This window comes from Linepithema humile, chromosome 7 (assembly GCF_040581485.1).
Source record: "Linepithema humile isolate Giens D197 chromosome 7, Lhum_UNIL_v1.0, whole genome shotgun sequence".
NCBI classification, from domain to species: Eukaryota; Metazoa; Arthropoda; class Insecta; order Hymenoptera; family Formicidae; genus Linepithema; species Linepithema humile.
The window spans coordinates 7165942-7191418 of record NC_090134.1 but is presented as its reverse complement, the minus strand read 5'-3'; the positions used below and the strand labels follow the sequence as shown (position 1 = coordinate 7191418).

The following is a 25477-nucleotide window of genomic DNA, read 5'->3' as shown; positions in this document are numbered from 1 at the left end:
AATTTTATTATATATATTCTCCGGAAAATCGCTATTTCGAGATAAGAGTAGCACCATTGGGGATATAGCTCAGTGGTAGAGCATTCGACTGCAGATCGAGAGGTCCCCGGTTCAAACCCGGGTGTCCCCTTCCTTTTTTTTTTTTACGGTTTTTTGAAATTATTCATCTACATTATTACTGTTCTTTTTTTAACACACATATGATATAAAATTTTCGTATTCCTGGAGTTTTACGCTAATTATACGAAATAAATACATATTTCCGTGTTAAAATTATACATAGTTTCTTCGTGGAAGTATAACGTATATCTTTCCTGAATTAATAATAGTTAGGCGCAAAATGTGCGTCACACTTTCTTCGGTAACGCTATGCTTAACGTGAGATAGTGTTACTGGACAATCTCGTAAATTCACGTCGTGTTTTATCGCGTAAAATCCAACTCGCGGAGACGAGCATACGCCACGTAACGGAGATAAACGGGAGCATGCACGTGCTACGAACCGGCGTTATTATCGCGAGCCGGTCTGACGACGGCCGTTTTCTAGGAGACTCGCTCTTCTACCTGTGATGTTCCAAGTCGGAAATACGCATATCAATTTTTTTTTTACGCGAGTACATGCGCGGTGACTCAATCTTATCATTTTTTTTTTCATTTTTATAAGATTATTAGAACATAATATGTTATGTGCAAAATTATATGCTGGAGAAAGTGCGCTAATCTTATCCTTAACATCTAGAAAGTTATATGGAATAATTAACACATTAATTCACGCAAAAACTTGGTTCTTGGAAATAATATTATCTGATAATCTAATAGTAATAATTTATTTCGTAGATCAATTTTGTTCTAATTGAAGAGAGAAAAGCATACTGTTAACACAATTGACATGAAATAAAGTTTACGCTTCGTGCTCGATTCTATCTCGGCAGCACGACAAATCGCACGTAATTTATGTAATGCCGGGCAAGCGTTGTTAACCAGGTGCAAACCACCGCTGGAACAAAATCAATTCGTTTTGCCGGGTCTGCCGATCGATCGATCGATCGATCGTTCGTTCGTTCGGTCGTCCGTCTGTTCGTTCATTCGTTCGCTCTCTCGTCCGTTCGTTCGTTCGCAATAGGCGGATCCGACGAAGGGGCATTGACCAGCGGTCAGCGATCGAACTGACCTCATCAACTGGCCGATACACACTGAAACCCGTTGATACGCTAAACTCGAATCGGGTTCTCGATCGGCCGTCTCGGCCCTCGTTCTTTCCGATCGCGTAATTTCGCTCCGGGCCTTCAACGATAACGCTGCGAGAGCTCATACTACTTTTGGTGTCAAACGCGACTGGCCGATACTAATTTCTAGAATAGAAATCGTAACTAATATGTGTGCACAATTTAATTACGTTAGTTAGAAATGTTTTGTCGGAACGATGGGAAATCATCCAGGAAATCAAGCGGCTCACTAACGCGAAGCGTTCCCTCGTTGTGTCATTAAGCAACCTTCCTTTCTCGCGCCGACATTGTTTTCTCGGCTTACGGCTTCGTCGCCGAGCGCGGTAACGAAATTAGCGTCGGTGCGCGAAACTTAACCGCCACCGACTTTACCTCCGATTGTTCCCGCGGGGAAAATGTTAATGGCACGCACGCACGCGTTGCACAATCAGTCCTCCTCCTCGTTACTCACCTGCAGGCGCATACACGCACTCCCCAGCAATTGCACTCGCATTAGCGCACGCGACGTCTTACGTAACCGCTCTATCGATTCCTTGCGTAACGAGAGATTCCGCGGCTTTCCCGCATTTACGTCAGAATGATAATTATCGCGTCCGCACGCGGGCGGACGGGCGATCGTCCGCCGCCTCCGATTTTTTATTGTGCAACGAAAGCTGATTGCACTATCGATTGTCTGTATCGCAGTCTTTGTCGCCGTGGGCGCGGATAAACGCTCAATACGTGAAAGCGACACAATTCTGAAATTTCGAAAGAAAAGACATTTATTTGTCAAACCTTTCGATGACCTATTTAAGGATTTTTTCATATATTTTTTATGACGTAAGAGTAATATGAAAAATGTTTCAAGCAGTGCTCAGAAATTTAAGATGGTCGAGTGATTTGGACAATTCAAATCTCTTACGATACTCTTGAAAAGGACAAAACGACTGTACTGTGCGATTTGACCAATTAACCGCCTCGTAGGTTAACGCTTCCATTAATTAAGAAAAAGTATATGCATCCTTAATTTAATTGAAGTCAATTGACATGGATTTCAGGGCGAAGCCCTCAGGACCGACGGCGGCAGCAGCAACAGCAGCAACAACAACAACAACACCGAAACCAGCGCCGAGCGCAGGACGGAAGAAGGACGCGGTCGCGTCGCTCTTCAGCGCAAGGAGGCCGGCGAGCAGAAAAGTCGAGCGCACCGTCGTCCGCGGAGGACCCAAGGCGACGAAGCCGGCGGACCAGCGGCTAAAGTGAGTTCTCAAGCATGGTTCGCATGTGTGCCGTCGGTCATAAAAAAAGGGTGTGAGAGAAAGGGGGAGGGGGAAAAAAGACGCCGCGAGATGCGCCCGTTCGTCACTAGTTTGCGCGAACGGGTTCGACGACCCCGGGCCCCGCCGTTCCACTCCTTTCCCCGCGATTTCTCGATGCCACGCGTTGTACACGCGAATGGTATTAAGGATATCTTCAGCTATCTCTCGATTCTTCGAGGACGGAGATTACCCGCCGCGCCAAATGCGCCCCGGCTGTGCGATCTCGATAGTCGGCGGGATGCGCGACATGCAAAATCACCGCGCTCGGGTTGTTTTATGCGACAGGCGAGAGATTATGATTCGCGCGAATCGTGAATTATACTTTTTTGGCGATTGGTATTTTCTTTTTCAATATTGTCTTGCTTGCACACTTTATCGTAAATTATTATTCCACGCTTCGGTGTATTTTTTCTTTTTTCTTTTTTTTTTAACAACACAAAGCAGTGTGTTAACAGCTGCTTGTAGCACTTCTTGTCTTACATTCGCGCGGTTCTCCGGTTGACCTCGGTATATTTATCCGGTGCAGCAGTAAAGTTATTTCCGTGTTTGCCAATTTTTATCCCGGAGTGAATGCCGCGGCTTAGCAGTCAATTGGGAATTTCCTATACGCGAGCTCTTTTTATCTCTCTCCTTTAATCTTGATACATTCACGCTTGATTTTTTATTTCGATCTCCACGATACGTGTGTATCGGACACCCAAAGCTAGCAGTCTACGCGCAACTAATCGCGGTTAATTAGCGCCGTATTTTTATAAGCAGATTCGACGGATCGATCTGTCGCCGAAAATATACTCAGCCGGTTACACGTCGACCAATCGGTTTTTTTTCTGATTTACAACCGTGGCGAACTCCAGCGAACCGAAACGTTACCTTAGAAATAAATAAACTGTCGGATTTACCGGAACGAGTTTCGAGAGACAGCGATAATTGACGACGGTAGTAAAATATACAGCACGACGTAAAAATATACGAGATCGATACGTTTATCTCATCTTGCGACTTGCAAGAATAATAAAACAGAAAAGAAGTGTGCAGTTTTTTAAACATGAAAAACTGCAAATCCGTAAATTGATTGAATTGAATAGGCAAACAAAAGGTTAATATTCGAGTAGAAGAATTGTTCAAAATAAATTAATTTTGTTATGTTAATCTTTACATTCTTGCTTAAATTGAGCGAGAAAAAGAAAGCAGAGTTATGCATAAAGATAAATATCAATTAAAAATTTATAAAAATGGCAGTCGATTGTCTGGAAACCATTTGAAACTGAAAACAATTGTTTCGCACATTGCAGCGTTAAAAGCAAGCGAATATCGGGATTTTCTCAGCGGATTGCGCGGCACGTTCGCTCCTCGCGGGACTCGCATTCGCGCTTACTTTCTCTCATTTCCCGCTTCTCGACGGCTGGGGATTTCGCGAATCTTTCGAAATATCGTTTACCGATAAAAGGAGGCGAACTGCCGCCTTCGTAGCGCCGCTCCGCACGATTCAAACCAGTTTAATCCTCGAGGCTACGATAATATTCTGATAATTTGCGCTATCGAAGCTACGTCGCATTCGATTCCAGCAATTTCTGCCTGCGAGAGATTTTTTTTTCATCAACTATACAACAGTTTTTGGCTAAAAAAGAATAAGCGATTATTTTTAATAAATAACAATTTAAATTCTTTGAAAGAAAGATTTTAAAATAACATTGTTTCTATAATAAAGCTGACAGTCTACTCGTCTGTTTATTTGTCTCTCGGACTTGAGCATTGCGAAGTGTCGCTAAGAAGACGATGGACCCTTGAAAAAATACGAGAGTACTTAAGTATCGATGACCGTAAACGCGTGGGTCTCAGGCCCATCACTACCGACGACCCACTCTGGCAATGAGAGCGATACTCGGCAACGACCCACATACCCAGTGAATTAAAAGTCAATGGGCGGCGCGACGCGCGCCGGTGCGTACACCGCATTTGCGTCGACTCGCGTAAAATCGCGAAGAAAGATACATGGATGAGAGTTTAAAGTCGGGAATAACCCGATTTTTCTCGCGAAAGTAGCTCAGAGTCCGTCCGGTAGGAACTTTTTAACGCAACCCGTTGCGATCGTTTATTCGCAAGAAGCAACAGATGATAGTTGGCGTTTCTTTTAACAACGGAAGTAAACTTTTATGCAAACGATGAATTTCTTATTTTTGCGATGCTTGAAATTAATTTTTGCGTTTCGCCAAATTTAAAAAATCAATTTTCCATAAGAAAAATTGATTGTCTCACAGTCTGTCCCAAAGTCCAAAGCCAGCAGTCCCAAACGGCATCTGCGAGCAATTTAACGACGCGGCAAGAGCGAGCGAGCGGCACGGCCGTGATGTATCGAGCGTTTAAATGCTGTCTCTCGGTTTTGTCGCGAAGCAGACGAGGCTGAACAGAGCGGCCACTGTGCCGCGCGATTAAGCGCCCGCCTCCGCCGCTCTCTAATGCGCGCATGGAAACGAGCGGCTCTAAACGAAAGGGTCTCCGAAGAAGGGCAGAGCCAATTGACTTCTCTTGCTCGTCCAAGAGAGAGAGAAACAATGAGACGAGCGCGAGCGTGACGTCATTGCTCTCAAAAGAAACGCTAGCCGGGCGGCTTATCGCCATGTTTCCATCTGCATTGTTACAGTAGGTTCATTTTGTTAATCATTATGAAGTCCGTAGTAGAGGATGATTCAAAAGATCACCGTGAATCACGGCAAAGAATTTTCGAATAAAAATCGGGGTAAACAAGAAATGATAAGATAAAAGAAAGACTTGAGCAACTTTTGAGAGGAACTGTATGTATTAACGATGATCCCTACATGGTTTTCTGACGCAAAGTGGCTGTTACGATATTTGTTTGCACAAATGTCTGCGTCGATGAATATTTACACAGCAATAAATACTACGCTATCTCTTCTTTCTCGCTCGACTCGTACTTGGCGATTTCTGTAGTTTTTCGCATTCGGGATTCCGTGTTTTATTTTCAGACAATTCCCCAGTCTTTTCGATGAACAGCAATTCCTCTTGCTTTCACACAGCTCGCCGTTCCGCGATGCGACTCCGCGATCATTCTCTCTCTCACGATTATGACAATTGCATAATTTTAACTCGACTCGGCAACGAAAACACTTATCTCGCCGATCAGAAACACCTTTATGAACAGAGTGACGTCAGCGGTCGATACTACTTCTCGAAACGAACAGTCGGTCTGTATTCTACACCTTGCGATAACGATATCTACTTGTGCCTCGTTCGAGCGAGATATATATTTACAAGCAAAACCCGAGATCGTTCGACAAAACAGAATCGTTTTTTTTTTTTCCATTCACTCGTTTGCATCACATTATCTCTGATAATGCTTGCAAGTGGAATAGGATTTTATTTTCTACCAGAATCTCATTTATCGTAGCAACGCAATGCTGTAAAACTATAATGGCATTGCAGAAATAAATAAATTGCGCGATAAGAATTTAAGTAAATAATTGTAATATACTGTGGAAGGTAACATTAATTTTCCACGTCTATTTAATTTTTTGTTATTTTTTTCTACAATAGATAAAATGTAATCTAGCAGAATAAATAAAACTATTATTTATAATTTAGCGAGAAATATTGGCAGATTAAATAGAAGTCGAAATACTAAATGAGACTTGAAGACGGTAAATTTAAAGTGAGCTTAAATTAGCGTCACGATTTGGTATGCAAATGTATTTGCTCTCAGGTGAGCCACGTAATCGGAGAAAGACGCGGCACAAACACTTTTATCACGACGATTGCAATATAAAATTTCCTTGAAGCAAAATTGCTCATCGAATTCGGCGATTACATATCGTGCACGCTCCGCAAGAAATTTAAATCGTATCACAGTCTTGTCTCCTCAACTTTAGTATGCGCACCAATAATTGCTTACGCATCGTGAATACGATACTGAATTATTAATGGCTGAATACATAATGATTAGTAAACAGATCTGTAAATTTTAGAGCCACTTTTCGAAAGTCTAACTTGACGTGTCGGATTTTGACTATAAATTGATGGATGGCCATAAAAAAAGAAACGTAAAATTGTCTGATAAATTTATTTCGAGCAACTGTCACTTTTAAGATCTTTATTTGCGCATCTATTTTTCAGCTATGTTACAAATTTTTAATTTAATTAAATAATCTTTGCTATTTAACATATTATGTACTACACGTGTTTTCGAATCCTGTCAGCTTCTAAAATGTAGCGATAGCGATAAATAAAATGCTCAAACGAAGCGATAGCGATATAGGAGATAGCGATAAATAAACAACTTATTCAAGATCGAGCGAAGCACAAAAAGAATTCCGGTACATCGAATCATTTATACATTAATATACGCGCTTTCGAAAAAATCTGATCGTACACACAGATATCCTTTATATTTTCTGTTTAATAATCGAGATAATTATTACGCTTCGTTCTAACGGATAATCCGGCGAAAATTTATCGGTATTCGTCGTAACGGAATCTCATCGAACGGTCCTTGATCGGATGCCCGAGCAGGGCACAGTGCCGTCTCTGTTTCGCGTTATCTCTCCCATCTCCGAGCTTCATGCCGGACTCGATCTCTTCGTCTTCCAGATGACGACGTTATCGTTGCGAGAAGTTATCGTCACGTGCACGAAAATTGACACCGTACTGATTCGCGAAGCGAAAGAGTTGCTGCTTGGATTACGCGAATCGTTTACTTAGGTTACGTAAATCGAAACTGACGTGTAACCGCATAAATGTCCTCAAACATTTTTCCTGCGGTTTCGTTCTTGCGGACATGTAAGCCGTTGAACATTATAAATCATATTCTTTCCATTTTGACACACGAGATAACAGCGAAAGTGGAGAAAAAAATTGGGATTATAAAAGTATACTTTTCACTTTTAAAATTAAACAAACAATTTTCCAACTTGCGTCTAAGCATATTTACTTATATTTTGCTGTCAACAATTATATCGACTGCATAATTTCATATTTTTCTAAAGCGAAATGAAGAAAATTTACATACACAATATAAATTTCTCCTTTACGTTTTTTTTTTTCGAAACGTAAAATATTTTTGCAAAGAAAAACGAAATCTAAAATTTCACATCGCATCAAATCATATAGGAAATTTGATGTCCACTTTTTGCTTATGGCTATTGTAGCACTGTTCTGTCAAACGGCTCACATACCCGCTGACGAGAGAGCTCGGGGGACCGTCGTCGAAGAGTGTCGTATTTCCGTCGGTCGGAAAAACCGCATACCGGTTTGCTCCGGGCGGAGGTTCGGCGTACGTGCAAATGCACCCAAGCCCAGAGGCCCGACCGGGGGCCTCTGTGGAACACGGGCCCTCTGTGTCACGCATGAACGATTTTACCGCACATTGCGATGCAATCGCGAAGCATGCGTCATCTTCCTTTCGATTCCTTTCTTCTCTGTCGAACTCTTCGCGTCTAAACTGTTTTTCTTTTCAACATTTCAAATTGCATTTACTCAAAACAAATTGGCTGCATTCAATATTTCAATTAAAATCGCAACTTTTACCAACGCGCATTCGAGAAAATGAATTTTATTTATAAGTTTTGAGTTGACAAGTCTTGCCAATGATCTGTTACTCTTTAATACATTTTCTTTTTTAATTATATTTTTAATTATATTGTGCGACGATAAAGAGCAATTAGAGAATCACATAAATGTCAACGGTTGAACCCACATCCTCGCCACAGATTTAATTCTGACTTATTTTAATCTTTTATTTATAAACTTGACATAGCTCGGCTATTGTAAAATAATGATAGTCACGTCGCGAGTGTAATCATAAATACTTTTATAACTGACGCATCGATAAAGGCAAAATACAACCGATAACAGTATCCGCTTGTCATTCGACCGTCTAATGAGGGACGAACAGTTAGGTTTGATGTTTCGAGCGTGCCATTCCAGTCTGCTGCTCTCGCATGAACCCCGTCCGATGATGTATAAAAATCTCTTTCTTCTCAGTGTCGGGATACAGTTGGAGATGCTTCTTGCAAAAAATACACAGATGCAGCTACAAATATTTTAAGCGTCTTTCAATTCAGATATTTCGATATCTTATTTTATTTTGTACGAAGTCGAAAAATTAAACGCACAAACGAAACTCTCGGAAACCAAATTAATCAGCTCCACGAAATGAACATTCGCGATAATCACGTGCCAAAATTAAGAAATTTGCAAAAAGTGGGGTCTGACTTTCGTGAAGCTCATATCCAGACGCGGATGCGAGAGTACTTGCAGCGGAAAATATGTATAGCTGCGAAAAATGCAGCCAGACATGAAATAAGAAAAAAAAAACCCTTGTATCTATCTCGCTTCGCATCCCCGACGGAGATCTTTCGGCCACCGGGTACATACCATATGTCGACCGTATGAGAAAACTGGTCGACCGGTGAGACGTCTGCGGATTCCGTGTGGCCTCCTTAAGCAGCTCCTCTTCTGCTCTCTTCCCTTCTCTTCTCCGATCGTGCCATCCTCGCCGACGACGAGGCGCGTACCCGTTCCCAAGAGCCCGACGGCTGTCTTTCCCGCCCCACCAGCTCGCTCGGGCAATTATCTCTCTCTCTTTCTCCCTCTCTCCTCTCTTTCTGATCAAAAATCGACGCGATTCTGAGTGATTGAAGCGCGTCAAAGGGCAATCGGCCGTGCGGCGGCCGTTCGGAGATCGTTAATCCGCCGATCGGCTTACCTTAACCCTTTCCGTGCACGTTTACACATTTGCATGGCACATTGCCGCCTAATTAATTTAGAGTGTCTGCTATCTCGGAAACCTTGAAATTTTTAAGGAATTTTTTTATCTAGAGAATTTAGGAATATTTTCGGAATATTTTATCAAGACTGATGCAAAATTGATTGAAAATGTTAATTAAAATCTTTCGATTTTGCTTTCGTGTGTGATCAGCCGATTAATTCTTTGCTTTTTATATATATATATTTTTAAACTTGATATCTAAAGGTTGAGTGGGTTTTTTATGACTATAAATAAGAAACACAAAAAATTGAAAGTTGAATTTTGACAAAGAGAAGTGTCTCTCGTCTCAATTTCTTACAAAGAATATTTATTCGCCGGGTTTGTTACCAATCTTATGACACGTTGTGACGCGAAAACACATCATGAATATGCAAAGTAGCATTTTGCATTTCAAATATTTACGTCAGCTACACATATTTAGAGTGTTATGCGCGGCCTGGTAATTTAATAAGATGTGCGCGGCTCTATTAAATTTGGGCATGGTTGAGACGCTATCTCGTCTCGATTCGCCGGCCCGGGCAATCGGCGTGAATAAGCCCGGGTTAATCTACAATTGCGTTCTTTAAAAGGCGACACGCGGGAGAATTCGCGCGACGAGAGAATTCCTCAATGGCCGACGAATGCGGCGGCCTGCGAGTACGACCTCCGGGCTGCATTTACAACTCGTTGGCCCTTCGAAGTGCGGCGAGGCGGCCGCCTAAGAAAAGCCTTGGTCGGGCAGGAGCACGAGAGGAACAGGAGAAGAGAGAGGGAACGGGATAGAGTTATGGATGGCCGAAGAGGGAGAGGGGAGACCGACTGTCGACTCGCGTATTCAGTACTCGATGCACCGTTGCGCGGTGTGCGTCGTCGTTGGCTTTCGTCTCGTGGCCGGATAACCGAATTCCGAGATTCTCGGTCGGGGGATACTTCTCGAACAGTTGGGACGTCGGCAGCCGCCGCTGCGACACCTAATTCTCAAGATCACTCGTCGTCGGGACGAAACGCGTCGCCGGGGATACAATTCGACAAAGGACGAAAATCGTCCGGTCGCTTCGCTAAATTCCGATCATTCTCCGATCGTCCTTGGATATCCTTGAGGAGCCCGCAAGGACACTCGGGCGACCTTCCGCGGCGTGTTCTCGGCGAAACGGGTCTCTCGGCGGTCGTTGGTCGTGCCGGGGCAGCAACAAGTGGTCGGGCCGCGAGACTAACGTTGGCTCTCGGCCTCGGATCGTCTCGTTTCCTCGGGCATCCCCGAGGGAGAAGAAGCGACAGAAGAAGGCGAGGAACTCACGGCACGCCGAAGAAAGTGGCTCGAGGCCGCTCGCTCGCGCACGGATCTTCGAATTCCTCGGCGAGCGCGCGCCACACGATGCGAGGGTCGCGTTCGTCCATGTCGCGTAACGTCGCCATCGCAGCCTGAAAGAGGAATCCTCTGTTCAGCTTTTTCCAAGTCGAACTCGCGGATGCTGCGACACGAAGATGCCGCACTGTGAAACACGCGACGGCGGAGCGGCGGTACTTGCGAGCGCACCGCAGGCTGCAACGCATCGAGAGACGCGCCCGGATGCGTTTCGAGACGGGGTTGGAGTCGCATGAGGCATGCTGGAATTCGATGAACGCGCTCTGAGACTTGGCCGAGCCGATCTCGAGTGATTTGTGGCGAGGAGAGGAGATTGCATGCTCGCACCGAGAATTGATGCGTTCTGAATTGTTTGCTATTTTACGGCTTCGGTCGCGGATTTGGTGACTCGGCAAGAAACGGCCCATTGAAGATCGCGTGCATTGGAACACTCGAACTCTCGTTGCGAATTTCACGATCGCCTTTTACAGAAACTTATTGCGAAGTGATTGATTAATCGGCGCGCTTCCATTTAGATCGACGAGATAGCGGATTACGCGCCGTCGAGTGCATCGAAAGTGCATTGCAGTTCGCGGGTCGAGAAACTCTCGTTGCGAATGTCTAATTGTGATATCGAGAGATATCGATTGAATTATCCGTCTCTCCGTCTGGATTGATAATAGATAAATTATCGCTCTCGGGCGCATTGAGAGGCGCATCAAAACTGAAATGTATTTTAGGGTCGATAAAAGTTATCGCCTCTTGAAAAAATCACACAGAGATTAGTGATCTCTTATCAAAATCGATGATAAGAGTTTCGAGTAATATCGAATGCATCAAAACTTTTTTTTTGTTACATTTCGAATTCGAAGAAACCTTGATCTTTTAACATACCTAATCGTGGAGTGATAATTCAAATTTTGTGAAGTTATATATTATATATATATTATATATATTTAAAGGACAATTTAAATAAAATACTATTTCAAAGTTATATATATAAAGGACACTAAATAAAATATTTAAAAGTCCAGCGCACGGTGCAATCGGGACCTTCACCGAGATCCGTTCGGCCTCGAGGATGAATCTCTCGTCGCATGCCGACACTTTGCGTTCTTCCGCAAGAATCTAATCGGCGGACAGAGAGAGAAAGAGAGAGAGAGAGAGACACCCTTATCGAACACCCGCGCTTTCGCGATAGTTGCCGGTAAACTCGTGTCCGTGACCTAACGAACGATTACGTGCATTCGTAACTGGAGGAGGCGCGACAGGATGACGGTCGTGCCAACGCGCTCGCTCGCCTCGTCCTCGAGGCGTTCGCTAACGGGAATGGCCGACGATGTCATCGTCCGTTGACGACAGGGTCGTTCCAGGTCGCACACACCCTAAACACTTCCTCGTCGACGATTCACGATTAAAAAAAGAATTATTTTGTTCGCGTGCCTCGCGGAACCCCCATCGGAGTTTCTCTCTCATCTAAGGACAATTTATCCAGAGAACAATTATCTGATAAACGCGGTGACCAATCGAGTGACCATGATGAAGTTCAAATCGCTGTTTCGCAGAGGACAGCCCAGCCAGCAGCAAGCGGCGCAGCAGCAACCGGCGTCGCTGCGCCAGGCGCCGAGCGCCTCCTCGCTGGAGGCGAAGAGCGACGTTCCGTCGGCCGGGAACAACTGGGCCGGCTCTTTGGGTAGCAAGGAGCCGGCCAGACCCAAGGCGACGACGACCGCGGCGAAGAGTTCCGCCAAGGCCTCCAGGATGCAGGAGCTGGAGCGTGAGATCGAGGTCCTGCGCAAGGATCGCGCGCGTCTCGAGGCGAATCTACGCGACGCGGCCTCCGACGTTCAGAATCTGCGCGAGCTGCGTGCCGAACTCGCTTCTCTCAAGGTGAGCCTTCAAAAAATTATTTATAATAGTAAATAATCGTCAAATGGGAAAACAATTCTCGATTGTTGGAAAGTGATTTTGAGATGAATTTTTAAAGAGATATTTACTTAATATTCGGAAGTTGCGTAATGGTTATTCTCAAGGATTGTATTTGTGATGTTTGGCACAGTTTGAAATATCTGGCCGGAATAGAATCAACTCGTTGTTTATTTGCGATTTCATTGAAAAATTCTATTATCTAGTCTTGTATTTTGATTATTTTCATCGCGCGCGCGAGTTTCTTCACGCAAATATTTCTGAATTATTCTTTCTTCTTTTATGATAATAAGGTAATGTACATAATTTAGAGATATTAATTCAATTTCTGAATAATCGCAGTTATTCGAATAAAATATTTCGTATATTTTAGACGTAAAAATTGTTAATATTTCATTAACATTATTAATATTTTATTGTCTATGAATTTTTTTTTAAAATACACATATACAGTTGTCTATATTATCTTAATATAGAATAATATTTCCTTAATTGATTGTATTTTTTTTTTTACTTTTTTACGAATTAAACATATAAACGAGATAAATTTCATAATTTAAAACTTGAATATTAAAAAATTTGAGGACAATTTTAGTAAATTTTTATTACAAGCAATCAAAAAGAATTATTTCTCTTTAAAACACAAAATTTATTATTATACGGGCGATTTAACATACAATGCAATAAGAAATATTTTATAATTGGGTACAGTTATATCTTTTTCTTCTGCTGTCATCCGAGATTTTATGCTTAAGTGGGTCAATGGTAGCTTAAATTCGTCCTGATGAAAGGAGAATGTCCGGTCTTATCAAAAGGGAAAGGCCGATAGATATAAATAGACGGTCGGTTCCACATAATTTCATATTTGTGACGAATAATATCTCACTTTCGTCCTCTTTTCGTGTAGCGCGGCCGGAGCCAACTTTAGCACGTTATTTCGGATGCGTCCACCTTGATGCGAATGGAATCTTTTATTGTAATTGTATACGTTTAATATTACAGCTAAGAAAGCTGGAACGCGTTTCGATTTAAAAGATGTTGAAGTTTTATTGCTTGAATTTTAAGAGCACGCAAATATTTTTGAATTATTCTTTTTTCTTTTATGACAATAAAATAATGTACATAATTTAAAAATATTAATTCAATTTTTGAATAATCGCAGTTATTCGAATAAAATATTTCGTACATTTTAGACGTAAAAATTATTAATAATTTATTAACATTATTAATATTTCATTTTCCATTTATAATTTTTATTCATCAATTCAGCAAGTAATTCTTATTCGAGTGAAATATCCGGCGCGCAATAAAATTGTTACGTCGTAACAATTATTAATATTCTATTTTACACTCATATTTATGCGACAAATCCGTAAGTTGTATTATGATCATCAGTCGCGAGAGATATTGGCGTGTGGAATGCAAAGCAATTGTAGTGATTGCGTCGCAAAATGTACTCGATGAATGAATTATATCGCGACGCAGTATCGCTCTGATTCATCTGCAGTTGACGCCTTGCATTAATTCTTTCCTTCCCCTTTTAAATGTACACCGCGTACCTGGCTGCTGCACACGTGCATACCTGCGTTGTCCCCCCTCCTTTCGTGTTTCACGATCGTATAAGGAAGACAACATAAGGTACGGTCGTCGTACGGCTATAAAAACGTCCTTTATGCATCTAAATTGTGTTTAAATAGATCGATCGAGAGCAGAAGGTACGTTTATTTCTCTTCTCAGTTAGATTGCACGAATTTTAACGCTCCAAGATATTTTAAAGTTTATATTTGTATTTCATGTAAGTCAATGTTAATAATAATATTTACTGGAATCTTCTTTCTATTATTTAATATTAATTATTTCAATATCCAAGTCCTAATTTACGAATCTGGTTTATACACTCAATTTGCAAAGTAAATATTTTTTAATATTAAAAATCTCTAATCTTCACAAATGTCTTTCTAAGAAATTTTGGGCTCCGAAAGATTCTTCAAATAGTTCTAATAATCTTCTCATAATATTCTTTTTTGAAACACAGCGTAGAATATTATAGTGTGGAACATTTTCTCAGGTCTATTCTTTATACCTGCTGTGCATCTTTATATTTTTACCACAATCGCCCTTTCCTCACACCTGTTCCACTTTAAACGTAGGAAAGTGTAAGAGCACGCAGCTCCGAAGGATATAGGTTTACAAAGTTACACCGCAGGATGCGCACCCCCTTGTTGGCGTTCCCCTTCGTAGCTCTCGGTCGTTAGTAGGGATTGAAATCTTCCGTTACAATTTTGAATTCGGTTCTCGATGTTACGAGAAGTATGGAAAATTCGGAAAATCCTGGACGGACGTAGGGATCATTTTTGGGTAGCTGTCGCATCGGAATCCGAACACGGCGGAATTTATACCGGTTTCCGTCCCGGAGCTCGTGTAACCGACGTAACCGTTAGAGAGCATTAGAGAAAAAGAGCGAACGAGAGGGAGGGAGAGGGGGAAAGAGGGAGAACGAGCACGAAGAGTCGTTTTCGTGTGCTCGGCAGCGGAGCCAGAGGGCGTAGAGCGTGGTAGAGCGCGGCGGGGATGTTTACGTAGGAAGAGAGCCGGGGAAGCCGAGCGGATTCCGATATGAAAAAGCGTTGCTTCTCGTCGCCCACGGTAAACCTCGCTTGTTCAGAAATATTGGTGAAATTGTGGTGTCGTCCTGCAGATCGCGTCGCGCCGCGCGAGTTCTATTTCACCAGCTGGTGACCGATTCGCTCGTTGATTCTAACCTCGAATTCGTTTGATTCTGTGTGTTGCCTCCTCCTTCAGCCCCCTCGTTGGGGGCGGACAGTTACGAGACGTCATACCGAAGCGTCGTCGCGACTCGAGCTTCTGTCTCTCAACAGACCGTGAATGTTATGATTGTCACCACGCTTGTCACAGTTGTTTTCTGACGGTTTTTAGAGCTTTTTTTTGTAAGGCGGTTTAATGGGCTTCTCCTCTCTTCTCGAGCGCTATGCATAAATATTATATAGGTTTGATATGTAAACTGCGATATAAATATAACTGTTAATTATGTGTTTATACCGTGATAGTCACAGTTGAATAAATTCCATTGTTAATCTCACGAGTTGTTGATTAATATACATATATTGGTTGCTACAATTGATAGGAGCAGCACAGTCTGGAGCTAGAACGTCTTACTGAGGAGAACGAAGCACTTCGCGTTCATCTGAGGAACGTGGCACATTCTCCGCTGTCGGATTCGGAAAAGCAGCAGCTGCTAGATGCCTCGAGGCTCCACAATTCTGCGCCGGCCTCTATTGCCATTCCTCAGGACGATGGTTCTGTACACAACACCAGTACACCTCAGGAAGGAGCTCAGTGCACCACGCCGGACTGGGACAAGCACTCTTCCAGTTCGATGTCGGAGGTTTCGGTCGCATGCTTGCAGGACAGGATCCTACAAATGGAGGAAACGCATTACTCCACAAACGAGGAGTTGCAGGCAACTATTCAGGAGTTAAGCGATCTACAGGTTTGTTGGTTCACTTGTTAATTCAGAAGAAATGTATTATTGAGTTTGGTATAAATTTTTCTAACAATTTAATTGTTATTACACAGGCACAACTAACAGAATTGCAAGCTGACAATGAAAGGTTGACTGAGGAGAAGGGAGTTTTGCTGGAGTCACTGTGTCGTCAGACGCAGAAGCTGGAGGATTCTCGATCCAAGGTCTACACTTTGGAGGAACTGCTCTTAAGGGAGGAACAGCCACAAGAAGCGTCTAATGGTTATAATACGGAAAGGGAGCAGAAACTGGTAGATCTTTTGAAAGTGAGTACACCTAAATTTATATTTGTCCTCTATAATTCATATTTATACATCTGCAATCTTGTTCATTTATTTATAAACGCATGAAAAATTAGTTTCTAATTGTTTACATGACTATAGAGCGCGCAAGAGGAACGAGAGGCTCTACTTCTGAAGCAAGAGGAGTTAACCAGCGAACTGAAGAATCTGAGAGCGACCGCTGACGTCAGTGCGGCGGAAACGGAACGTCTGACGAAATGCGTCGAATTACTGGAGGCGTCTGTAGACGCCGCAAACAACGAACGAAAGCAGCTAGACATGGAATTGGCGGAAGCCAGGCAGGAGGGCGCGAATCGTAGCATAGAAATCAGCAGATTAGCGACTCTGCTGGAAAATGCGCGGGCAAAGATCGAGGAGCTTGAGCAGTCGAGGCAGCTAGAGAACAAGAGTGAAGCGGACGAATTGCTAGATGCAGCCAGAAGGGAAAAGGACACATTAGAAACACAAGCGGCAGCTCTGCAGGAACAATTGGCGCGCTCGCATTGCGATCATGATCGATTGCGGGATCAATACTCGCAGCTTCAGGAAGAATACAAGGTACACACTATCCGTATATCTTGTATAAATTTATAAAACAGTCACAAACTTGATATATAGATTTAGATGTAAATGATTGTAATGGAAACAAAATTTTAGGTGGCTCGAAATAATGCGAAATCCGCCATAGACGACTTGGAGTATCGATTGATTCAGATGAAAGACGAGCGGCTATCCGTGAACACGGAACTGCAGCTCGTCCGAGATTCTCTGGCGGAACTGCAGGCGCAATGCCAACGACACCTGGAAGACAAGCGGGAGCTGAAGGCCGCGCTGAGCGAAGCGCAGCGAAGGGAACGCGAGGCGCAAACACGCCAATACGAGTTGGAACGCGCGTTGGCCGACGAACGTAAACTGAGGCAGGAGGAAAGCGCGGAATGGCAGCAATTCCAGACCGATCTGTTGATGACCGTGCGTGTCGCTAACGATTTCAAAACCGAAGCTCAGAGCGAGCTGGAACGCGTCGTCATGGAGAACAAGGCGCAGAGAGACAAGCTCAGAGTGCTGGAGGCGCAGCTCGATAAATTGAACAAAGGTAAAGGGACGGAAACAGTAAACTTGTCTTAAACCGTGTTATGTGATAGTATATTGTGATATATAATAAATATTCGCGACTAAAATATATAAATATATCAATAATATCAATATTATCGTTAATAGATCAATGTCTGTAAATTTAAAAAATGTATATAATATAAAAAGATTTAAACTTTTCTTAAGCTCACATCTTAATAGCGCAGTAAATATAATATTCTATATAATATACTGACACATAACATGCTCTCTTCAAAAAGGGAAAAAGAAATATGAGGATTTTATGAAACAAATATTAGGAAAAAAGAAATATTTCTTAACGGAAGAAAATCAATGTAGCGAATGTTGATTATTTTTTTTCACTTGGCGTATCTTATATACGTAGCTCTCGATATTTCAATTAATTTCGTAATTGTTCCTATTTTCCTCAATCGGACTGCGTACTAGATAGCACTGCAGCGAGTTGCTGTAAGACACTCGATACCACTAACGGGGATAAACGGAAAACGGCGAGCGTTATACTAACGCGCGGTCGGACGATTCTAAAGAAGCGTTATGATTCGAGAAAGCACATGTTACGAAATGGTTTGTCCAAAGTGACGACGAGCGGTTGGGACAGGCATAAAGCGAAGCCCGAGAGCGTCAATGTTCTCGGTCAAAACGGATTTGATTCGCCGGGTAATAGCGCGATTGCCGCGGACGATTCGCCGGCGCTGAAGAAAGCCATTAAACTGGAGGACAAATTGATTTCCGGCGAGGAGATTGAATTCCATCCCGACTTCCGCATGGGCAGCCGGCACGCCGAGTGCGCCTCCGAAAAAACAGCCGCACATTTAACGAACGAGAATTCGAGACAATCGGAGAGTGAATTTTCCAAGTTCTACTTAACTTTGAACAACAGAGAGTCAGATGAGACTGACGGGCCGACTAATAAATCTCCAATAATTGCGAAGGATTATCCGAAGCTGTACGTCACCGTCACGAATGCGTCGGAGAAGGATGCGATGTCCAAAAATTCCTTATTGAAAGGCATTCGCGGTATTCAACACGCCGACGGGGACTCGTACGGTATTAACATCTCGAACAGCCGATTCTTCGTGTCGAAGGACTACATATTTTCCGGTGTGGAGTGCGCGATGAACGATTTGAAGTTCGAGGTCGACCCGGAAATGGGGAAACTGTTGCAGAGGAGTTACAGCACTCCGCGGATGGGCACGAGGCCGTCCGTTCTAGTCGACATCGAAACAGATCCGTCGTCTTCGGATAACGCAAAAGCGGAAACTTTGACGGCGCCGAAGGACTCGACGAAGCAGCGCGAAGGTTCCAGACACGTAAAAACGCTTTCAGACACATCGGCCGTGATTCTGAGACCAAAGGAAAGCGATATCGTCGAACGTAGGCAGAGGCTGTTTTTGAAGAAGCGCGATTCGAAACCGAACTGCGAAGTCATCGACTCCCTTTTGGACGAGAAATCGAACACGTCTACAGCGTTACAATCTGGAAATCACGCCGAATCGTTAGATAGTGTACACAAGAACGAAGAGAAATCACGTGAAGCAAAAACGGAGAGTCATAAAAATTCTCCCGCATTGAAATCGCCTCGTTTAAAAGACGAAGCGGCAACACGGAAAATACTGAGCAATAATCAATTGTGGACAGCAAAACATGTTATCATCGACGACAGCGAAATTACGACCAAACCTACATCTGATGTAAACAGCAGAAGTTTCGACAGAGTCGAAGAGTCAAAAATAGGCTCGTCTAACAAACATATCGATACAAAGTCGCCGAGATTAACAGAAAATACAAGTGCCGAATGTGAAGAAAAAACGAGTCCTAGCGACATGCCAAGTGTTATTTTAGCGAGGCGGAAATCGTATCCGTTATTGACGGAAGCGTCGTCTCAATCAGAATATCCCTCACCGGTCACTTCACCACGCACGTCGACAATAATATTGAGTGAACAAGACGATTTGCAGACAGGCGCAGACAAGAACGATACTCAGAATGGGAAAACAGCTCCGTCCGAGAGTGAATATCGTGCGACGAGCGCGTTATCGCAGTCGCAAAGTATCGCGGACTCAAAGTCCGTTTGTAAAGATGAACCTGCGCCAATGGGACGGACGTCGTCGTTGAAAGAAAAGTTTGAGACGATCGTAGAGGACGTGGAGTTCAGGACTGCGCCGGGGCGGCGCTTGCAGATAGGCAAACCTTGCGACCGTAAGTCGCTCTCTTAGTGTGGGAACCACGACTACGCTTGCATCGCAACTGTTCGAAACCATTGTCCGTCCCGGCTCCGCGATCTAGGCAGAGAGTCGTGCATCTTCACATCACTAGCATCTACATTGTGTCGCCCCCCCCCCCCTTCTCCCTCTGCAGTCCCATATGGTTTAACTGTTACCCGGCTTTTTCTGTGTTTCTTTCGGTATCTTCGGCATCCACGCTACGATATTTTACTCGCTTATTTCCGTTCTTGTGTCATCGATCACTCTGTCCCTGTATTTTGATTGATTAATCCGCGCGAGCGCGTGACGTATTGTAAATTTGGAGGACCTTCAGAAATCGCCCGAACATTTTTCAACTACCGATTGTGCTTCATTTTATGTACAAACATTTATTGGCTTATCGCTTCTGTTACTGTTCGGAATTCCTTGCGCGCAGTGGTCCGATATGCGAGTGTAACTAACTTTTGGAAATCTTTTCAGCTAACCAAAAGGTGATACAACAGCCGCCACCGAGGCCGGCCAGCACGCCGACGGAGACCCAACAGTCCGTGCTGACGAGCGTGCAGCAGGAGATCGCTGCTCGTAGGAAGGCCAACATCTCGCGACAGGACTCGAGGCTCTCCGTGAAATGTCTGATCGAGAGTATCGAGAATGCCACGAAACAAGCTAAAGCTGGTGGGTTGATGCAGTTGCAATTAATATCTGCTAGCTATTGTTACATTGTTCGCGATTGCTATTTATTTTTGATACTTTAATACGAGATACAACAAATTATAAAGATAATTGTTTTTTACTAACGTAATTTTTTTCACTAATGAGTATTTTAGAAATAAAAATGCAACCATTGCGGCGCAAGTGACTCGAGGATAACGAATTTATTTTGTGCGTTTAGGACCGGGAAGTCGTAGCAGCTCCACGTCGTCCTTGAATTCGATCGGAACGACGGATATCATGTCTTTGAAAACTCCCCTCAGGGATCAGCAGCAGATCAACAATTTAATCTGCACGGCGAATTCGACGAATAACAATAAGATGCAATCTACAATCGCGAAGAAACCGGTGTCAGGTAATTTTGAAATTTCGTAAACCTGAAACACTCATACGACATAAAAACTATCGTGTGAAGACTTTCATAAATTTTGGAAAGAAGATACTTGGTATTTGATTATATGATTTAATTATTGACGCGCAGAGACAAAATCAACGCCTGTGGTCTTGAGTCCGGGCGAGCTGCTGGACTCGGCAGCGTTGAACGCCAAGGCGATCGACTTTGTGCGTCGCAACAGCGTCACCGATCTGTCGGAGCGCAAGGATCCTCTGTGCGGCTTAGTCAAGAACGGCGGATCCAAACGTAACGCCTTGCTCAAGTGGTGTCAAAACAAGACGCTGGGCTATCAGAATATTGACATAACTAACTTCAGCAGTTCCTGGAACGACGGCTTAGCGCTGTGCGCGATCTTGCACACCTACCTGCCGTGCAAAGTACCGTACGACACGTTGACGCCGGTCGAAAAGCGGCGCAATTTCTCAATTGCCTTCTCTGCTGCCGAGAGCGTTGGCATACCTACTACTTTGGTAAGTTGATCAGTACACCGTCGTATGATTGCAAAAATGTGTGTACAAACATGATAATAATAATACCTATCAATTAGGAATATAATTTTTTATTTAAGAAAAGTTAATGCGTCTCTATATTGAAAGCAAAGAATTAAAAACATCTGTCTTTTAAAAAGAAATACGTTGAATTTTTAAGAGTCGTGCGCGAAGAAATGGACGAATTTTATATTATGCTGAATTATTAATTATAAATTATTGCACAATTATTTTAAAATAGCGATATAATAATACTAAATTAAAGTAATAAAATTAATGTTTATTCTAGCTGAAATAATTAACGGAGATTATTATTCTTTCTGCAGAACATCGGTGAAATGTGTCAACTCGAGCGACCCGATTGGCAACAAGTCATGACGTACGTGACCAGCATTTACAAGCACTTCGAGACGTAACTGATCACCGTCCCATTGTATCGCCCGCCAGACGACACGTCCTACTTGTACCCGTTAAACACTCTCGAAATCGCAAGGCGAACGAGAAAGAACAACAGCATCTAGTCAAGCAAATTCTATAGGACAAGAAAGAAAGAAATTATGCAACAGGAACGTCCAGAGATTCGTCAAGGATCGTTGAATCAGCACTGCCTACTAATTATATCTCGTTACTTCACGCGCTGTATATACTTTCGGATTGTAACATATACGGCCGTTAAAGTATATGCAGAGAGTTGACGGAAAAACTAAACACCAAATGGAATTGCTGTTATTATGTGAGACTGAAAACTTTATATATTATATATATATATATATTTACATATATATATATACATATATATATGTACACGTATATGCGCGCGCTTTGTAGGAGCACGGAGGACGGTAGATTTTATAAGAGAGAAGAATCTTGCGTGTTAAACGAGAGAAAAGAGCTAGATAAAGCAAGCTTTGCGAATAGTCTTCTGCAAACCGGCACGCAGCATAGCCTCTCGAGCAAAGCCCAAGCGCTACGCGTTTGCGAGGAGTGAAACGCGCATTGCCTCTGCATCGTAGTCTTTTTTACACCGTTTCCGCAACGCGAGCGAGTCGAATCGAGTATTGCGTTCCTCGTACCGTGAGTATTTTTGTACGTGTATTATTTTTCGAGACTTTTTGTAGAGTTTACGAAATACGAATGTACAGAACAAAGCGCCTTAATTTAAGAGATCTAATTTATTGCAATTAGTCGCATTTAGTACTCTCATCGAGCCGAGAGATTTTCCCTATCCACTCCCTCTCTACCCCCCCCCCCCCCTTTCTCGGGAGAAAAGAAGAATCGTTTTGCGTTTCTACTTTACAGGAAAAAGAAGGAACAAAAGGAATTATGTTGTGCGAAGGTTAAGTTAAGTTAAGTTCTCTGTGATATAGCGAGATAGCCCCGAGACAGAGATACAGACGTTATCGTTATTGCTATTACTATTATTATACTATTATTGCATTAATATCGTCCTCATCATCGTTGTTGTACCATTTAGACAATACGGATATCGCTGTCTGATGTAAAACAATAAACTTACCTAATGGATATTTAAGATACAATTAATCGTCGCGTTTCATATTTCTTTTCCATTAAGAAGCGAGTTCTTGTGATAGCAATATTCGATAAGCAAATTTACTAATTAATTATCTTATATCCAATATTTTTTTTCAATCAAGCAAATTTTCTCTTGATAGCAATATTGAATAATCAAGTTTACTGATTAATCGCATCGCGTTGTATCACATATATTCTTTTAAAAACAAGTTCTTTCTCTTTATAGAGAAATCAAAATCAGATAAACTTACTATAAAATGCATATAAGTTTGTTCAATCAAAAATTTACATAAGATTTGAGTAAAAAATGCATATTTTATTATTACAAAATGGATTAATAATTTTAGTATTAATTTTTATATGTACAAATTCACACAAAATTTGTATGCTTTTATATATGTATCTCATCTAAAACGTTCATTGCATTCAATATTTGTTACAATTGCACTCACAAACAATCGTAAAGAAAATAATCACCCAGCAGTTATGTCAATTTCTCTTTAAAAAATTGTCTATAATAATTGGTTTCAATTAAAATTAGGTTCATTTTCCGAGCGGTTTTCAAAACCTCTTGAATTTTAATACTGGCTTCTTTCACGTGTCATTCGCGTCTATTTTGTCCTGATCTTTGTCGCCGGCGTAATACTCGTTCGCTGGCTCGACGATCTTGTCAGTGTCCTGTGTATTCTGTCGGGAATCAGGATCCGGTTCTGGCTGCCTTTCCTCTTCGGGCGGCAAAGCATCGCACGGTACATCCTGCATTTGCACGCTCGGAGAATGTTGAATCATCTTCAAGTTATCATACACATGCCTCGTGATTGATTCCAGGTACTGTTTGCTGTTGGCGTTATCTTGCCTAGTCACTACCTCGGGATGCAGCGAGAAGTCTGGAGCAAAATATTCCAAGTAGTCTGTGTACGGCAACTCATTGCTGATGTGCTCGTCCACGAGCAGAGATGTCTCGTAAGTCCAGCATCTGGCCACGTTTCGCAGAGTGTAACCACCACCGCCGACAGTCAGCAACGGCACATTCAAATCCCTGACAAACTTGACACACTCGCCGTGTCCCTTTGTGCTGAGGCTGAAGCAACCAAGTCGATCGTTTGCCAGAGAGTCGGCACCGCACTGCAGCACTATCGCCGTCGGCTGGAAAAATTCCATCACGTTGGATATGACGGGTTTAAAAACTTGCATGTAGGATGTATCATCAATTCCTTCCTTCAGTGGTACGTTCACTGAATAATATCGACCGCTTTCGGCGCCAATCTCGTACATGTCGCCGGTACCAGGGAAGAAGTAGTTGCCGTATTTGTGGAACGAAACGGTCATAACGCGGTCAGTCAAGTAGAAGGCTTCTTGCACACCGTCTCCGTGGTGCACATCAATGTCGATGTATAGTACGCGAGCCCGATATTTGAGCAATTCCAAGATAGCAATGACGATGTCGTTGATATAACAGAAGCCGGACGCCTCAAACTTCTTGGCGTGGTGCAGACCGCCACTCCAGTTGATGGCGATGTCGCAGCAGTTGTTGTTCAGCTTGGTGGCACCGTCCAGTGAAGCGCCCGTGTACATGGAACAGAAATCGAAGAGACCGTCGAACACGGGACAGTCGTCCCCGACGTTGAAGTGAGTCAGGTACTTAGTGTAACCTTGAAGATTCTGCGGCGTGACGCGTTGCAAGAACTCCACGTAGTCCTCCGAGTGAAAGCGACACATGTCATGGGTGCTGGCACGATACGGCCGGTAAATCTGCATTTTCTTATGGAGACCATAGTTAAGCACCAGACTATGAATTACAGATAGCCGATGTGGTTTCATGGGATGACCAGGTCCATAATGGAAATTGCCCACCTCCGGATTGTAGAAGTACGCCACTTTCTTGTTGAAGCTCATGTTGAGGTTAGCTGCGCACTTTATTCGCTGGAGATGTAAGTACGAACATCATATTTTCATCAAACCATGACTGTACGATCTGTATTATCCATAATCCGATCTTTCGATCCAAAGCGTCAAAATTATATCACCCGAAATGACAATTGTAGTTAATGGCTTAAAGCTAACCTCAATCTTTTTCTGCACTACTCAATTATCTCCAATATCGAGTTTCCAGTTTCATTCTTGCATTGATTTTCGAGCACGTTGGATACAAATTCATTAGCAGAAGTGAATTATTAACAGCGAAACTGTTAATTCCGTTATTAATAACAGGTTAAATAACATTAAAGCACGCTATAAACCATCTATAAACACTTTGACTACACAAAGAGGAGAGGGGAGTTCCTCTTTTTATTCCCGCGACCAAAGAACGTCTCATCGCGTCCAGAGGATTTTTATCATTTTGTTTAAATTTTAATTATTCTGTTAGTAAAAAATGGATAAAGTAATTGATTTAATTGAAGTAAAAAAAACTTTATTTAATTTATATAAAGCAAATTTGTTTAGGCAAATTTTGTTTGTCCAAGTAATATTATATAAATAAAAATTATTTTTTACGTTTTATTGAATTCAAGGTGCAATCTAAAGATTTAAATTAGCATAAATTCTATCGATTCCTTATTTTCCTCAAGATAGCTCTAAATACAGGCAAAGAATTGACATAAAACACTTATAATTTTAATTAATGTTTACATAAACAATAGTCAATAATTTATT

General features: G+C 42.5%; 2 protein-coding genes and 1 non-coding gene across 11 annotated transcripts in view; 2 read left to right on the top strand and 1 right to left on the bottom strand.

The window, feature by feature from the left end:
* The window catches only part of LOC105667637 (cytospin-A-like), a 41363-nt gene extending 18532 nt beyond the window's left edge, over positions 1-22831 (top strand). For 7 of the 9 annotated variants that reach the window (XM_012359550.2, XM_067358762.1, XM_067358761.1 and 4 more), the window contains 11 exons: positions 2263-2463; positions 12194-12518; positions 15700-16065; positions 16152-16364; positions 16482-16937; positions 17037-17472; positions 17919-19691; positions 20177-20371; positions 20589-20762; positions 20889-21271; positions 21616-22831. In XM_012359550.2, coding sequence (XP_012214973.2) covers positions 2263-2463; positions 12194-12518; positions 15700-16065; positions 16152-16364; positions 16482-16937; positions 17037-17472; positions 17919-19691; positions 20177-20371; positions 20589-20762; positions 20889-21271; positions 21616-21705 — 4612 coding nt within the window. In that variant the 3' untranslated portion in view covers positions 21706-22831. Of the gene's footprint in view, positions 1-2262; positions 2464-12193; positions 12519-15045; positions 15201-15699; positions 16066-16151; positions 16365-16481; positions 16938-17036; positions 17473-17918; positions 19692-20176; positions 20372-20588; positions 20763-20888; positions 21272-21615 lie in introns of those variants that run through there. The other 2 variants (XM_012359554.2, XM_012359553.2) reach the window with 2 other exon arrangements.
* On the top strand, positions 59-130 carry TRNAC-GCA (transfer RNA cysteine (anticodon GCA)). Its single transcript has one exon. It is a non-coding gene; the product is annotated as a tRNA-Cys (tRNA).
* Positions 22832-23117: 286 nt separating the features above from the next.
* HDAC3 (histone deacetylase 3) lies at positions 23118-25121 on the bottom strand. The gene is made up of 2 exons (XM_012359562.2): positions 24887-25121; positions 23118-24745 (listed from the first exon to the last, which is right to left on the bottom strand). Exon 2 carries the CDS (start codon positions 24716-24718, stop codon positions 23417-23419), a length of 1302 nt encoding a protein of 433 aa, XP_012214985.1. The 5' UTR covers positions 24719-24745; positions 24887-25121; the 3' UTR covers positions 23118-23416.
* Between the last annotated feature and the right edge of the window lie 356 nt (positions 25122-25477).

Excerpts from the sequence above, each read along its gene's own strand:
- HDAC3 (XM_012359562.2), bottom strand. The coding sequence starts at position 24,718 with ATGAGCTTCAACAAGAAAGTGGCGTACTTCTACAATCCGGAGGTGGGC.